We start from the raw sequence: 15,560 nt of genomic DNA on the forward strand, positions 1-15,560 counted from the left end.
CTTGTAACTCCGCGCCCTTGCTCCTCTTTGTCTTGGTATTCTTGTGAGGAGCTGGTGTCATGGTGTGGTCAGAAATGTAGTGTTTGCTGTAGTGTAGTGTGAAATGAGGCTGTTTATTCTGTTCCACTGGCGAGATGCTTCAGTATTTGGTTATGGTTTTGTGTATTGCGAGCAGGCGAGGGAGGCGTGGAAAGGAATAAGTGTAACAGTATTATTAGGGAGGATGGTGTAATAAAAACCAGCCAGTGTCATCTCCAGGCAGCTCTTGAGTCCCACGCCCGCCTTGCCTCCGCGCCTCTCTCTCTCAACCTCCTCAGATGATACGCTCGTAACACGCGCCCAACACACATATTTTTTTACCACTCTTTTATTCGTCGATACACGCTGTTTCCTCTGATTTTCCCGCGTGTAGTAACCCCGCGAAGTAATTTCTAGCACATCCCGTTTGGTTTTCTAATGCAGATAATAGTTGGCAGAGCGGAAAAAGGGTGCTCGAGATAAAGGGTAAGTGGTACCCGAGGGTGAAGAGCTGCGTGGATAAAGGAAGCGAGAGTCGGGCGCGCGGCCAGTACCATTCCAACCTCTCGCTAGTCATTACGTCCCTTGCTCACGGAGAGTCTGCACCCATGGGAGGAGAGTGGAAGCCCCAAGTAATTTATACCCACGTCCAGTGTTACTAGTTTTCTGCCTTGACCGTGAAGGGGCGACTAGCTATTAGTGCATTAGCTAGTAGTTTGTAGTGCTTGCTAGCGGACTGAAAGAAGACGAAGCAAGGAAAATGTGCGTGTGCTCAGCAAGTGTCAAGCTACAAGACTCCTGTACAGATTTTAAGCTTTAGTCGTAGTGGTTAAGCTGACACCTGAGCTTACTACTGCGAGCCACACACCGGTGAATTTTTGGTTCAAGCTTTAATTACTGTAGAGAGAGAGTGAGTGAGTGTGTGAGCGTGTGTGTCGACGCGTCAAGAACACAACAGAAATGGTAGTCTCCGCTGAAGAATACAGACACAAGATCTTCGGTGTTATACCTTCACCCAGCCATCAGACACTGTACTGTAAGTGTTATGTCGCATCCTCATCCTCATCCTGTTATCCTTTCAGCAATCGTCCACCACCTCCTCCTTTCTCTTTCTCCCTCATCTTCATCCTCCTCTGATCTCCGTCTCGTCTCCTTTCGCGTTCGTTTCGTGGACAATTTTCTGTGATTTTTTGGAGTTTGTGTAAGAATTGTGTGTGTGTGTGTGTGTGTGTGTGTGTGTGTGTGTGTAACTTTTTCTTTCTCTCATTTCCTTCCAACTCTATAATTTTTTTTTTAAATCGTCCTTCTTCACTTTATTTATTGTTTTGAGACAGTTTGATTTGCTTTAGAAACACATTGCTTTGCCGTGAATCGTGGTAAGCTTCACATTTGTTTTTCTTAGCGAGTTTGCCAGTGGAAGCTTGCGAGATGTGCTTCATAGTACTTTCATAGTTTATAGTATATGGTGATAGTGTTAGAATTATTAGCCTGCATGGAAGAAAGAATAGTAGTCATTGTTATTACTATTAATTCTGTTACTGCTGTATTTGTATAGTTAATATATCTTAACCATTATTGTGTCTTAGCTGTGTGTGTGTGTGTGTTTGTGTTACGTAGGCCGTCACGTGATGATGCAAGAGGCGTCCCGTGGGTGTGTTGTTCCCATCACTGCGTCACACTGAGGGTAAGATTAGGCTCAGATTTAGCAGATGTAGGCGATAAGATAGACCTGCAGTTGTGTGAGGGGAGGCGAGGCGGTGATGCAGTGATAGCAGCGCTGCAGTGAGCGGTGGATGTGATGAGCGGCAGGTGTACAGGTGTGCAGAGGTATGTGTGTGTACGTGTGTGAGGTAGAGTTACCTGTAATAGAGGCTGTGGGTGATACAAGTGACAGGTGTGTAGGTAAGAGGGTTACCTGTGTATTTGCGATAGTGGCGAGGCTGTGGCGGTAAGTGTCGGTGTGGTGTGTGTAGGTGTGTTACCTGTGCCGTCGCTAATCATCGCTAATTGCTGTTGTTGTAGGTGAGACTGACATGGCTGCAGCAGCGTCCCCGGAGCTGAAGGGTACGCTGACCCCCCCAGGCTCCTCCCCCCTGAGGGCGGAGTGTGACCCCACCCAAGACTCCTCCCACGGCTCCACCCCCCCATCACCAGAGGCTCCCCCCACCCCAGACTCCGCCCACATGGCTGCTGAACCAACCAATCACAGCTCGGTGCGCCTTCAGTCCACCAATGACAAGGCAGAGAGACACCCGTTGACCAATGAGGAGCCGTTATCAGGGGCGAAGAAGAGGAAACCGACGAAGGTTCACAAAGTAGAGGTAAGGAACCCCCTCTGTATCTCTCAGCTCTCCTTCCCCTCCTTCAGTGCCAGTCCCGGTCAGTGCGCATGGACACTGTTGCAGGAGTGGTAGCTTAGTGAAGGCGCTCGTTGAAGTCACTGGGTCGCGCGTGTGTAGACCTCTATAGGGTGTTTCAGTGACGTCCCTCGCCCCTCCTGCTGGTGCTTCGGCCGGCGGTGGGGCCCATGTGTGTTGGCATGGTGAGGAGCGTGTGTTTGTTTGTGTGTGTTGTGTTAAGGAGTTAAGGTTTGTGGTGATCAGATGGTGATGTGTTTTTGCGTGATGGTGCTGTCCTTTCTGTGGTGTTTTGGTGATGGTGGTGGTTGTAAGGATGTTTAAAGTGCGTCACGGATCAAGGAGCGTGTTCAGTCATCTATGTCACACACACACACACACACATTAGGAAATTATTGCATTAACAATATACATAAACTTTGGAATTTAAGTACAGTGTCCATGATTTGATGGAACAAAGCTAACATAGTACACATACTTACACACCACACACACACACACACACACACACACACACACACACACACACACACACACACACACACAAACAAACACAACTCTCGGGAAGTTATACGCCCTACGTGGTGGGCGAAGACAATAATTGCCGGAGGCTTTGTGTGTGTGTGTGTGTGTGCGTGTGTGTGTGCGGTGAGTAGTGAGTGGCGGGCGGGTGTGGTTGAGTGGCCAGCCAGTGCGCCAGTCAGTCATGGCCCGCGGGGGGTGTAGCCTGAGGGCACGGTCGCATTACACGTCTGTCTTTCCCTCCCTCTCTCCCTCTCCCTTCTCTTGCCACAACACCTCCCTTTCTCTCCCACTTCCTCCCGCTTCGCCGAAGGGTGGCGGAGGGAGGGGGGAGCGGTGCCCTGGTGGGGTGTTTGGACGCGGCTGTGGCGGCGGCTCCCAGCGCAGTACTGCTAGCCGTAGGGGGGGCCAGGGGGAGGGGGGCGGAGGGTCGCGCTTGCCGGCTGTCGCGGTGCGGTGTGGCGGGGTCGGGGGTCGGCCAGACACTCACACATGCTCTTCCTTGTTGCAGACGGAGTGCGGGAGCGAGGGCGAGGCCGAGGCGGGGGCGGGCGTCGGCAGCTTCGCGTGTCCAGTGTGCCAGGAGGTGCTACCCTCGCAGCACGACTTCACACAGCACATCCGCAAACACAACCATGTGGTGGAGGGCGAGAACGGCACCAAGATGTACTGCTGCGGCATCTGTCAGAAGCAGCTGAGCAGCAACAGCTCGCTGGACCGACACATGCTGGTGCACTCCGGCGAGCGCCCCTTCCGCTGCCACATCTGCGGCACACACTTTACCACCAACGGCAACATGCACCGTCACATCCGCGGCCACCTCCGCAACGGTGGTGGCGGAGGAGGAGGCGGCGGCGGCGCCAGCTCCGACACGAGCGAGAGTGACCTGTGCTCGGAAGAGGCGCCGGGCTCCCCCTACAAAAGACCCCATGAGGACGACGACAGCGGCGCGGCGCCCCCCAAGCTGGTGCGTCTGGATGCAGAGGAGGAGCTAGCGTGCCCGGCGTGTGGCGTGGAGCAGCCTAGCCAGCACGCCCTGGAGCAACATGTGGAGGCTATGCACCCTGAGTACCAGGTGTCGTGCTCCACGTGCCACGTGGGCTTCAAGAACTACCGCTCCCTGCACCTGCACAATTCCATGATGCACCCTACCGCGGCGCCGCCCCGCCTACACCTCACCCTCACGGACTTCTCCACCTCCAAGTTCCCGCTGATCGCCAAGGAGGTGTGTGAGGCGTCCAGTAGCCAGGAATGCGTGGCGGACGACAGCGTGGGCAGCCACCGGTGCCAGATGTGCCGCATCACCTTCCCCTGCGCCGACTCCTGGCTCATGCACATGCGGGAACACACTGCGGCGGCGGTGCCATCGCCAGCGCCCCTCAGGTGCATGCGCTGTGACCTCAGCTTCTCAAACGTGGCAGAGCTAACGCGCCACCACCAGAGACACCTGTGCGAAGAGGCGCAGCCCGGCAAGGAAAGCTTCTTGGCTGTCCTAGATCTCCTCAACAAAAAGAGCCGTGAGGCTCCCTTCTCTGCCTTCGGGGTTCCTAGCCACGAGGCGCTTCGGCCGCCGCTGGGGCTGCCCCCGCCGGGGCAACATTCCCCAGCACCCGCAGACTCCGCCAAGGCGTCGCCCGAACACCCGACGCCAGGCCGCATCGCCGCGCCCGTCTCCGCCCCCGGCAGTAGCAGCCAGCAGATGGTGCCCGGCGGAGGTTTGCTGACTCACAACGAGCAGTTCGCGCGGGACTACCGCGATATGAAGCTGAACGGCCAGTACCCGTGCCGCCTGTGCAAGGAAGTATTCGCCAACCTACGTAAGCTCAAGTCCCACAACCTGGCGCACATGGTGGCGCCGCCTTACCGCTGTAACCTGTGCTCCTTCTTCAGCAACGACAAGAACACCCTCAAGGAACACATGAAAAGCCACAAGGGCGACACGCCCTACGAATGCACGCTGTGCAACATTGCCTTCACCACCAAAGCGAACTGCGAGCGTCACATCAAAAATATCCACCGCCGCCAGTCCCGCGACGAGGTGAAGGGCTGCATGTCCTTCCACCCCTCGGAGGAGGGCGGTGGAGGCGACCCCTCCCTGGACACCGTGTGCCAGATCTGCCACATCGACTGCAAGGCGCGCTCCGTCCTGCGTGACCACATGCGCTCTTCGCACCCCGAGGGCGTTACCAAGCCCTTCTCGTGCAAGTTGTGCGGCGGCGCCTTCACCTCCGAGAACGACGTGATGCGCCACGTGATCCAGCAGCACTCTGAGGCGGCGTCAGCGCGCACGCTCGCCGGCCTGGTGGAGACGCGGCCGCCCGAGGACCGCTTCGACCACCAGGACCTCACGCCCGTTGAGTCTCTCCTCAACTTCTCCAAACTGCACATGCCCGTGCCCCTCACCGCCCCCCACCCGCCGCCCCCACACCCTATTCCCATCCCCTTCTCGCCCAAGCCGCCCGTGCCCATGCCCGTCATGGTGCCACATCGCCCCCTCACGCCTGTCATGCCCCCCATGCCTGCGGAGACTGAGGACGCGCCTCTCGACCTCAGCATGTCCAAGAAGGACACGAAAATGGAAAGAGCTGAGGAAAATGAGGAAGAAGAAGAGGAGGGAGAAGAGGAAGAGGACGTGGATGTGGAGGTGACGGAGGTGAAGATGGAGCAGGATCAGCCAGAGGACCTGTCCAAGCCGCGACGAGAGCAGGTGACGGAAGAGGACACCCTGGACCGCAGCCCGAAGTCCTCCCCCGAGTGTTCCCCCGCTGACGTGCTCAAGATCCCCCGGCCACCCTTTCCCCTGGGCGTGTACTCCCAGCCCCTGTGCAGCGCCTTCCCGCCCGCGCAGTTCCCAGTCTTCATGAGCCAGTACCGCATGGGCCACCAGTTCGACGCGGCGCTGCTGGAGGAGTACCAGAAGGAATTCAAGCGCGGCCTGCACCTCACCTCTGGTGGCGGCCTGCTTGGGGGCGGCTCCCCGATGTTGGCCCCCAACGCTCCCTTCCAGCTGTCCCTCCTAGCCGCCGCCAAAAACCCCCTGCTGCGCATTCCGCGGCCTGAGCTGCGCGGCGCTGAAGAGCGGACCGAGGAGCCCCCACCAGCCCCTGAGGGCTTGTCCGCCCCGCCGCCGCCGCCGCCGCCCCCGCCGTCCAAGCCCAGCGAGGAGGACGTGATGCACTTCACGATGCGCAATTCTGTACTCATGAAGAAACCCAAGCAGCGGCGCTACCGCACGGAGCGACCATGGCGCTGCAGCCTGTGTGACAAGGGCTTTACGCTGCGCTCCAACATGGAGCGCCACATCAAGCAGCAGCACCCAGACGTGTGGCAACAGCGGCCCCGCGGTGGGGGTGGCGCGCCGCGGCCTGAGGGCGAGGCACTGGTTGCCGCGCCGCGCGAGGCTCCGCACACCATCTCCAGCGCCGTGCGGGAGCAGCTCATCATCAAGATCGAGAAGGAGGCAGGGGAGGAGAAGGAGGAGGGGCGCGTCAAAGAGGAGGGGGAGAAGGACCTCATCATTGACGATTGTCCGGAAGAAGGAGAAGAAGAGGAAGAAGAGGAGGAGGAGGAAGAAGAAGAAGAAGAAGAAGAAGAAGAGGAAGAGGAGGAGGAGGAGGAGGACATTCAGGAAGGAGATGAGTCAGAAGAGTGCAAAGACAAACAGTCAGAGGAGTGTGAAAAGTACGATGAGCAGACCTGCGAGGAGCGAGGTCGCGAGGAGGACCTGGCCAGCGTGCACAAGTTGCTCATCACGGCCTCCAGCCAGAGCTTCCCCTTCGTGGGCAGCGAGGGAGAGGAGGACGGGCCTAACGAGAGCGACTCCACCTCCACCTCGCTCTCCGAGGAAGGCAAGCGCAGCGCGTACTCCTCGGCGCCGCAGAAACAGAAGTGCCCCTTCTGCCAGCGAAAGTTCCCCTGGTCCAGCTCGCTGGTGCGTCACATCCGCACCCACACGGGTCAGAAGCCCTATCTGTGTCCCGTCTGCCACTTTCCCTTCACCACAAAGTCCAACTGCGACCGGCACTTGCTGCGCAAACACCCGGACTCTCCGCACACCACGGGGGGTGACAGGCCGTACCGCTGCGCCAAGTGTCCCGGCGCCGCCTTCACGAACATCGAGAGTCTGCGCAAGCACGAGATGTTCAAGCACGAGAAGGCGAGCGACACGGCCATTCCCCGAGACGACTCCAGGCCCTTCCGCTGCCACATCTGCGAGGCGCCACTAGCCACTCGGGACGCTGCGATGCTGCACCTTAGCAAGTCCCACCCCGAGCACGCCCAAAACGTGATCAACACGGACCCCGTCACGCCGGAGAACAACAACGAGCCGCTGTCCCCCGCCGCGGACACCACAGCCACCACCACAGAGAAGGTCAGTCTTGCCGCCTTTCACTTGTTCTTGCTACCTTAAGCTTGACTATGCAATTAGTCACTAACTGTCATGCCAAAATACCGTTAGTTAACTAGCTATAGTACGTCTCCATAGTATTATCTTCCCCCATGTAGTTTTAGCCAGAAACTCTCAACTAGAGTGTCAGTCAGTCCCTTTAACTTGCACCAATCCCAAGTACATGCCGCGTATCTCCTTATCACATGTGAAGTGTTGGTAATAGCATTAAATCCTCTCAAAGCCACGCCATATCCATACGTTAGGAAAGCTGTCACGTCACTCTTGATAACGAGAGGTTTACGTAGCCTCGCTGGAAGCCAAAGGTCCGTTGTCAGGGAATTAGAAGCTTGTGTAAGACTTGATAGGCAGCAGTGCTCCAGAGAGAGAAGGAGAGAGTACACCATGACTCACTACTGTCGAGGTTACTAAGAATCTTATTCTAGAACACTCCTGCCCACTAGCACCTCGATTCATTCGACAGGATTTTAAAGTTGTTTTTTTTTTTTTTTACAGTTCTAATGACAAAATAGCAAAACTCTAGATCATCAACAAAAAAAGCACTAGAAATCCCGATTAATCTTTTGTGTGGCCTTTGGAAATAGTTGTGGTGAGAGAGCAAAGCGTTTCAGAATATAGCCTGAGACACCTTGAGAAAGACAAAGCTAGAAAGTGCAGGACTATAATAGACTATAGTAGTATACACATGACAGTGAGATCCTCGGAACACTAACCTAAGGAATACTGTATTTTTGCATGCAGGTGAGCTGTATGTTCTGTCTTCAGCGGTACTGGAGCCTCGCGGAGCTGAAACAACATGTTTCTGAGCACCACACCAGGCCTGTCTTCCCCGTCCCCCTCCCCAAGCAGGAGACCACGCCCTACCTCCCCGACGCCGAGCCCCACGACGCCCTCCCTGCAAAGCCAGAAGTGAAGGAAGAGCGCAAAGACGAAACGGAAGGGAGTGACTTTATCTCCGATCTCCTGGGGACGAAAAGAGCCGTAGTCGATCACCTCCTCACCTCCAAGTCTGCGGACGATGCGGCGAAGCTCCTCGGCATGCGGTAATGATGCGGGGCGGCGGCGTGCACGTGCGTCTGTCTGTCTGTCTGTGCAGCAGCCGTGGAGACCTGAAGGGCAGCAGGTGTGAGGTGAAGCTGTCATGCGCACACCACTCACGCACACCTACCTACACACACATGTACCTACATACCAACACACACACACACACGCGGTTCGCCGGTGTGGAAGGAAGAAAACACGCGGTGGCTTTTGCTCCGCTAGCTGAGTGCAATGTTAGTGTCATAGCTTGTAGATGTTCTGAACGAAACCTCTCCTCTTCTTTTATATTCATTGTTACCTTAATTTCCGACATTAATGCATTCACAGTTTGCCTTGAAATTCAATAATTCGTGCCTTGACAACGTGGCCTAGACACTTCTATGATAACTCGTAAGTTGAATGTTTTTTGTATATAGACTGTATATAACAACTCGGTGGTTAAAATGATGTTTAGTTCATTATTTTTCATTCTTTTTCGTCTGTGATGCTTTAACTCCCAAGTTGATTTTGTTGTTATTGTTATTTTTTTTTTTCCGTGTCGCTTGTACAGTACCTGCCAAATGTTATTATTATTATCTCGTAGTGTTTTCTTTAGTTGCCAATATTTCCAACGTTTTGTTCAAATACAAGGGGCCAAAATCATTTGTCTTGTGCCTAAGCTTTTCATTTAGCAGCAAATAGGCGTGAGGCGGGGCGGGGGGAGGGCGGGGCGGGCGGGCGTGGGCGGGGAATGGGCGGCGCCAAGAATGAGAGCATATCTTAACCTAGATCGAGGACAATCTTCGTGGATCAGGGATTGAGTAGTTTACTTCTCCTTATTTATACTTAAGTAGGTCTCTTCTCTCCAAAGTATTAAGGCTAGCGGCCAAAGTTACACTTAGTGTCTGTACATAAATATTAGACTTAATAATTTATCTCAATATTTTTAAGGTTACACTGTCCATTCCAAAGTTTGTATATTTATACATTCCAAGATTTCTTTAAGAATGTTGTGTTCCTATTAGTTTATATTACTCTTGGTAGCGTGTCATCTGTACCTCAGGCCGCGCCGCACCCAGTGGGGCCGGCCGCCTGTCTCTTGCATTCCGGTACTCTCGTCCTTACTACTGTTACTTGATTTATTAATATATTCCATGCAGTCCCATGCATGTTCCAAAGATGTCTGTTGTGTGTCGGTTCCTGTCTGAATGAGTTACTCTTTACTTTTTCTCAATTTACAAAGACTGTCTGGGAGTCTTGACAAACAGTGTACGGAAATCATCCATCTCTTAACATACTTTAATATAAATTACCAATTGATCTCTCAACTTATTAAACATTGTGACAGCTATAACTCTTATTATTACTATCATTATTAATACCATTATCTCGTATGGCATTACTTGAAGTCGCCTCTCTTTTTTCTGTATTTAATATTTCGCTGTGTGACTGACTGACTGACTGCCTGCCGCTTGGTCACTCTTTGTCCAGTGTTGTTCATCTCACCTCGTTCCAATGTGTGTTTTTGTTTGTGTTTAAAGCACCACAAAAATTATAAAAAAAAAAGCTTTGGAATAAATAGTTGTGATTCACTCTTTCGTGTTATTCCAAGCAGCCTTTGCGAGTACATCAGCGCTCTACCCCTTGGCCGTCACTGAGGTGGTTACTGTGGTATAATTATCTAAGACATAACAAGCTGCTTCCTACTTACCAGGAAAGTTATGTTTGCTGAAGTAAGTTATGTAGCGTATTAGTGACTTGATGCGGAAGTTGAGTATTGGATCATTGGTAAGTGATAGGTGATCTGGGCATCAGTGGTTCACACATCCCAGAAGAACACAAGAGAAGCTGCAAGAAGCCTTCACGCCCACACATAGCAGCCCTTGTATAAAATATGCCCATCTATTACCAACTGTCATCCCCATCCATAAACTTGTCTAATCTTTTTACAGCTTCCTGGTTACTGTCAATATAATAAGGTATTGTGTGTTCAATTCAGTTACCGTTTGCAATAATGCTGCCATTATAGTCAACTTGAAGGGAGAAGAAGGCACTGGGGAGCGTCGTCTCTGTATTTCAAACCTAATAGTGAGACAGGAAACGAGATATTTTTTTTCTTTATCGTATCCCTTGAAGGAGGATGCCAATCTAAGACATCATTTTTAAACGCTTGGTAGAAATAGTATAGTCACCCATTCAATCCCGTCCCAACGCTCTGTTAATGTGCATGTTAGGAAAAATCAAAGTATCAAACTTAAAATCATTAATGCAATAAATACTCGTGAATTATAATGTAGTTTTATTAATGTCATATTACGAAACAATGCATACAGGACGAACTAAAAATAAGTCCCCAGAGCAAGACTTCGTAGCGGCCAGCCATTGGTGGCAAGTCAACAGCAGTATAGCGTCAGCTATTTCTTCCATTTAGTGGCCATATTCTTCCTTTTGGCATATTACTAGTGCAATTGCCTGGGGAGATCAACTTAGTGCCATGCAGGGACGCAAGAAATACCCAGAAGACATTGAAGTGGAGGCGGAATTGAGGTGAGATGAGATAGTGTTTTGGGGGACTCCGACAGGGTGGGCTTAAAACAAAACAAATCAACTCCACCGCATATAGCCTGAACACCTCAACACTGCATACCGGACCTTTGGGGCACTAGAGGCTGTGACACAGCCTGCACGGCCCCAACAAACCCCCAAGAAGAAGAAGAAACAGAAGCAGGCAGGGAGTTCCAGAGTTTACCAGAGGAAGGTGTGAATGATTGAGAGTACTGGTTAACTCCTGCATTAGCAAGATGGACAGAATAGGAGTGAGAAGATGATAGCCTTGTGCAGCGTGTCTACAGGAGGAGGGAAGGCATGCAGTTAGCAAGATCAGAGTGAGTAGTTCTGGTGAGAAAGGTTGAAGATAGTCAGTCAGAGGAGGAGAGTTGATAACATGAAGTGTTTTATTTCACCCCATCTAATAAAACTGTGTGAGTGGAAGCCCCCCAAACATGCGAAGAGTACTCCATACAGGGACGAATAAGACCCTTTTACAAAGTCATCAGTTGGGGTGGTGAGAAAAACTGGCAGAGACGCCTCAGAATGCCTAACTATATAGAAGCTGTTTGAGCAAGAGATGAGAAGCTTCTAGTTAAGATTATGAATAAAGGACAGACTGAGGATATTCAGTGTTGAAGAAGGGGACAGTTGATTGTCATTGAAGAAGAGGGGATAGTTGTCTGGAAGGTTGTGTCGAGTTGATGGATGGAGGAATTGAGTTTTTGAGGTATTGAACACTACTACTAAGTTTTGTCTGCCCCAATCAGAAGTCTTAGAAAGATCAGACATCTGGTATTCTGTGGCGTCCCTGTGGGATATGTTAACTTCCTGAAGGGTTGGTCTCTTCCGAAATGATGTGGAAAAGTGTAGGGTGGTATCAGCATAGGAGTGGATAGGGCAAGAAGTTTGGGTTAAGTCATTGATAAATAATAGGAAGAGAGTGGATGACAGAACAGAACCCTGAGGAACACCACTGTTAATAGATTTAGAAGAACAGTGGCCGTCTACCACAGTACCAATCAAATGTTCAGAGAGGAAACTTGAGATGAAGTTGCAGAGGGAAGGATAGAAACCATAAGACAGTAGTTTGGTGATCAAAGCTTTGTGCCAAACTCTATCGATCCTTTCCTTTTCAGATACAGATATAGAAAGACAAGATAGATAAGCAGGAACACCACCACCTCCACAATGGAAGAAGGATTGGAAACAAGAAAGATGGGGGTCAGTAGAGATCTCCCACCATTACCACCATCAGAGATTTTGTCAAACCTCCTGGAGTTAAAGAATTGGAGAATGCACCAGGAAGTTGTTTGGGTATGAATCATATAATATAATATACAATTCATACACCAGCAGTGGGCATGCTTTTATCATAAATAGGTCTTTCTTTTAGCTGTGCTGTTGATTGGTGGCTCTGTTAGGTGAGTTAGTTGCATAAGAGTGGGTCATGTGGCCTGCTCAGTTTATTACAGTTTCTTGATGGGGAGAGGCGACACCTGATTATCTCATGGTTATTGTAGGATGCCTCAGTAATTTTTTTTTCCTAGTGTGGCTAGTGTGGTGTTCTCTGTGTTTGTGCTGTGAACTGAGGTATCTTTGTAGGTGGCTACGATGGTTCTCAGTTATAGTGTAGGTCTTAGTTCCCGTTGACAGAGTAGATCAGTTAGTTATCTAGAGGGTGTCTTTGTAAGGCAGTTTTCTTCTTTAGCAAATCACACTTATTAGACAAGTAGAATGTAAAAGAGTTGTAGGTTTGCCTCTGTGATTAACATTCTTTGTATATTTTGATGTTATTCAGCTCATGGTGTTAATAGTAAATACTTATAATTGATTCACTATTGTGTACAGGAATAACTTGAATCTGATGACACGGCAAGCATGGCAACAGTTGTCATATCTCAGTCCTGTCACAAAATGTGGCTCATATTTTTCCTAAAGAAATTCAGATTCCTATATTCTTGCCATTTAATATATATGAAATCCTACACATGAAAACACCCATGAAAAGCCCACTGACTTGCTCTCCACCATGTTACAGTAGCATTGTTTGAAGGGTAAAACATAGTGCATATGAGGCCCCACCCGCAAAAGGGGGATAGGTAACACTCAAAGTTGCCGGTTTTGAATTATGGGTGGGAACTCGTTGATAAGAGGTGAAGAATTCTTGTACAAGTGTCGGCACCACAATATTTGACCTTCCTGATGGCGAAATTTAGGCTTAAAGTCGGGGAACTTGGTGAAAAAATTTGACCAGACTAAGTATCCGAAATCCCTGCAAGAGAGGGACAAGCTCACATGTGGGTGGTGCCGAACCAATCAGTGCAAAGGATTTTGCCATGTCCCCACAGCCAGCCAATCACGCACGCTGCTCTTCCGCCCACTGCCTCCTACGCCACCTTCACACAAACAGACCAGCTGATGACATCCTGGACTACTAGCAGCAGTGGAAGAACCAAAAATAAAGTGTCACAGAAATTCCATCACTGTGACCACCAACCTTGTGTGTGGGTGGAAGGATGGAAATAAATCCCCTCTTTATTCGGTTGGATGGGGATTTATTTGGTTGGTAAATCTGCTAAGGCCATTAAAAGGAAGCACGGATTGGGAACCATTCCTGGCTAGACAAAGGCTAACTGTGCTACAGTTTTGCTTCCTCCCATGGTTTTAACATGTCCAAAAATTACTTTGAGCAAAGAGAAATGTAAGAATCTCCCATTTATTTCCACTCAAATAGGAGTTAGACTGAGGGCAGCACAGTGGTTGGTGCAGCATTCCAAGGACACTGGTGAGGCTACTGCTGCACTCACCCTGCCTATCAAGGTTGGCTGGCCTCTTAAGACCACTTTGAAGACCTCTGCACTTATCTTTAGGCAGATTACTAAAGAATCAAGGCTGACAGATGTTGAATTAAAGAGAAAAAAAACAAAATTTACAAGTCCTACCAGACCTGGGATGTGGAGTGAGTTGAGAGTAGGAGGAAGCAAAATAGTAGTGCAGTTAGCCTTTGTCTGGCACACCAGCTGGACAGACCACACTCTTTATATCAGCTGAACAGCTAACTGAAGTGAGTCAGAATGTTGCCTGCTGCCTGGAGAATGTAAACATTTGCCAGTTAGTGTTACAAAAGCATCAGATCTTACTTTCCAAGGAAGGCAGTTGTGAGCCTCAATCACATACCACAAAAGGAAATGGTGTTAGCCCCCATGGCATCAAGATTTTCCTCACATACTGTACAACCAGTAACAGTAAGAGAACTTGAGAATGCAACACCAGGGATGGGTCACCACTGTTGATGCAGAGGCCAGATGAAATAGACTTTATCCACCATAGCAGGCACAATCTGGTGGAAAATAGGTGTGATAATTTGATCTTTCAAGGTAAAATGTCTGTGTATCAAATGGACATTCTATCCATATCTCGTATCCATCCATTCAAAGGAACATCATCTTCATCCTTACACTGTCACAAAACTATCACCATGAAATGTCCATTCTATCCTTCTCTCCCTTGTCTGTCCCACTGCTCAACTTACCTAAAAACAACACATCAGACTGTATTTCTTTCTTTTTCTCAATAGTTGCTGTCTGCATTGGTACCACCAAATGGAGACTGCATCCTCACTTGGATTAAAATGTTTAATGTGAAGATCCTGAATGGCAGACAACACCATTACCCAGAAGAAGATATTACATGGCACCACACCACCACCACCACCACACAGAATGGCAGTCTGGAAAAAACAAAGGAATATGAGGGAGCACATGAACTCTGCAAGGCTGGTGTGTTTGGGACACATGAAATCTGACTTAATAAATATTTCAAGTGAATGTCTGTTTAATAAATATTCCAAGTAAATGATATAGAGTATTTCTTACCATTTCAGTCACTTACAGTAAGCTAGTTGATTGGCGTGATGGAGGGATGTACAGCACCTCGCACCTCAAGTCTGTCAGAAAAGAGAGGGAATAGGAATGTGGTGAATTGAAGCCAATAAAAGCCTTCACATGGAAAGAAAAAAAAGACTTCATAAACATGAATTAAAGTGAGTATATTACCACAACATGTAGTCGTGTCACGTGCTACTGAGAAGGATTAATAGTAAACATCAACCTTATATATATATATATATATATATATATATATATATATATATATATATATATATATATATATATATATATATATATATATATATATATATATATATATATATATATATATATATATATATATATATATATATATATATATATATATATATATATATATATATATATATATATATACTAAAATACAGGGAAATCACCCTAAAAATCTTCATTCCTCCTGCTTTATTATTTTCCAACATTTCGCCTTACAACAAAAGGCATCATCAGGGCAACAAGCCATTGCATGGCAGCTAGGTGTTGGGTTGAGTACTTCCAAAGTGTAGAAGCAGGTGTTCCTTCTTATAAGGAGGCTGCACAACCTCCAAAAACTGATAGGTGCTCCCTTGGTCAGGCAGATACATAAAACAAAGGTTGATAGCAGAAATTGTAGATACTAAAATGCAGGAAAATCACCGTAGAAATCTTCATTCCTCATGCTTTATTATTTTCCAACGTTTCACCTTACAGCAAATGTCTTGAAACCTCCTTAAATAAAAATCAAGTTGTAGGAAGATGGAAATACAGAAGCAGGCAAGG

General features: G+C 49.2%; 1 protein-coding gene across 5 annotated transcripts; it reads left to right on the forward strand.

Annotated features, from left to right (window-relative positions):
• Positions 1-157: 157 nt before the first annotated feature.
• Positions 158-14,733, forward strand: LOC123510771 (ras-responsive element-binding protein 1-like). Of its 5 annotated transcripts, none has more exons than XM_045266138.1 (6): positions 158-1,054; positions 2,041-2,339; positions 3,409-7,269; positions 8,071-10,872; positions 12,012-12,189; positions 14,453-14,733. In XM_045266138.1, the coding sequence occupies exons 1-4, from the start codon at positions 979-981 to the stop codon at positions 8,350-8,352; spliced, it is 4,518 nt and encodes a 1,505-aa protein (XP_045122073.1). In that variant the 5' UTR covers positions 158-978; the 3' UTR covers positions 8,353-10,872; positions 12,012-12,189; positions 14,453-14,733. The 5 variants fall into 5 exon arrangements, with proteins under 5 accessions (XP_045122073.1, XP_045122070.1, XP_045122071.1 ...); XM_045266135.1 differs by having other exon boundaries at positions 165-1,054; positions 8,047-10,872; XM_045266136.1 differs by having other exon boundaries at positions 165-1,054; positions 8,047-10,872; positions 12,012-12,096.
• The last annotated feature ends 827 nt before the right edge of the window (positions 14,734-15,560 follow it).

Source organism: Portunus trituberculatus, chromosome 30, assembly GCF_017591435.1.
Source record: "Portunus trituberculatus isolate SZX2019 chromosome 30, ASM1759143v1, whole genome shotgun sequence".
Taxonomy (NCBI): Eukaryota; Metazoa; Arthropoda; class Malacostraca; order Decapoda; family Portunidae; genus Portunus; species Portunus trituberculatus.

Excerpts from the sequence above, each read along its gene's own strand:
- LOC123510771 (XM_045266135.1), top strand. The coding sequence starts at position 979 with ATGGTAGTCTCCGCTGAAGAATACAGACACAAGATCTTCGGTGTTATA. Across the intron at positions 1,055-2,040 it reads CAGCCATCAGACACTGTACT|GTGAGACTGACATGGCTGCA; the intron begins GTAAGTGTTATG and ends CTGTTGTTGTAG. Across the intron at positions 2,340-3,408 it reads CGAAGGTTCACAAAGTAGAG|ACGGAGTGCGGGAGCGAGGG; the intron begins GTAAGGAACCCC and ends TCCTTGTTGCAG.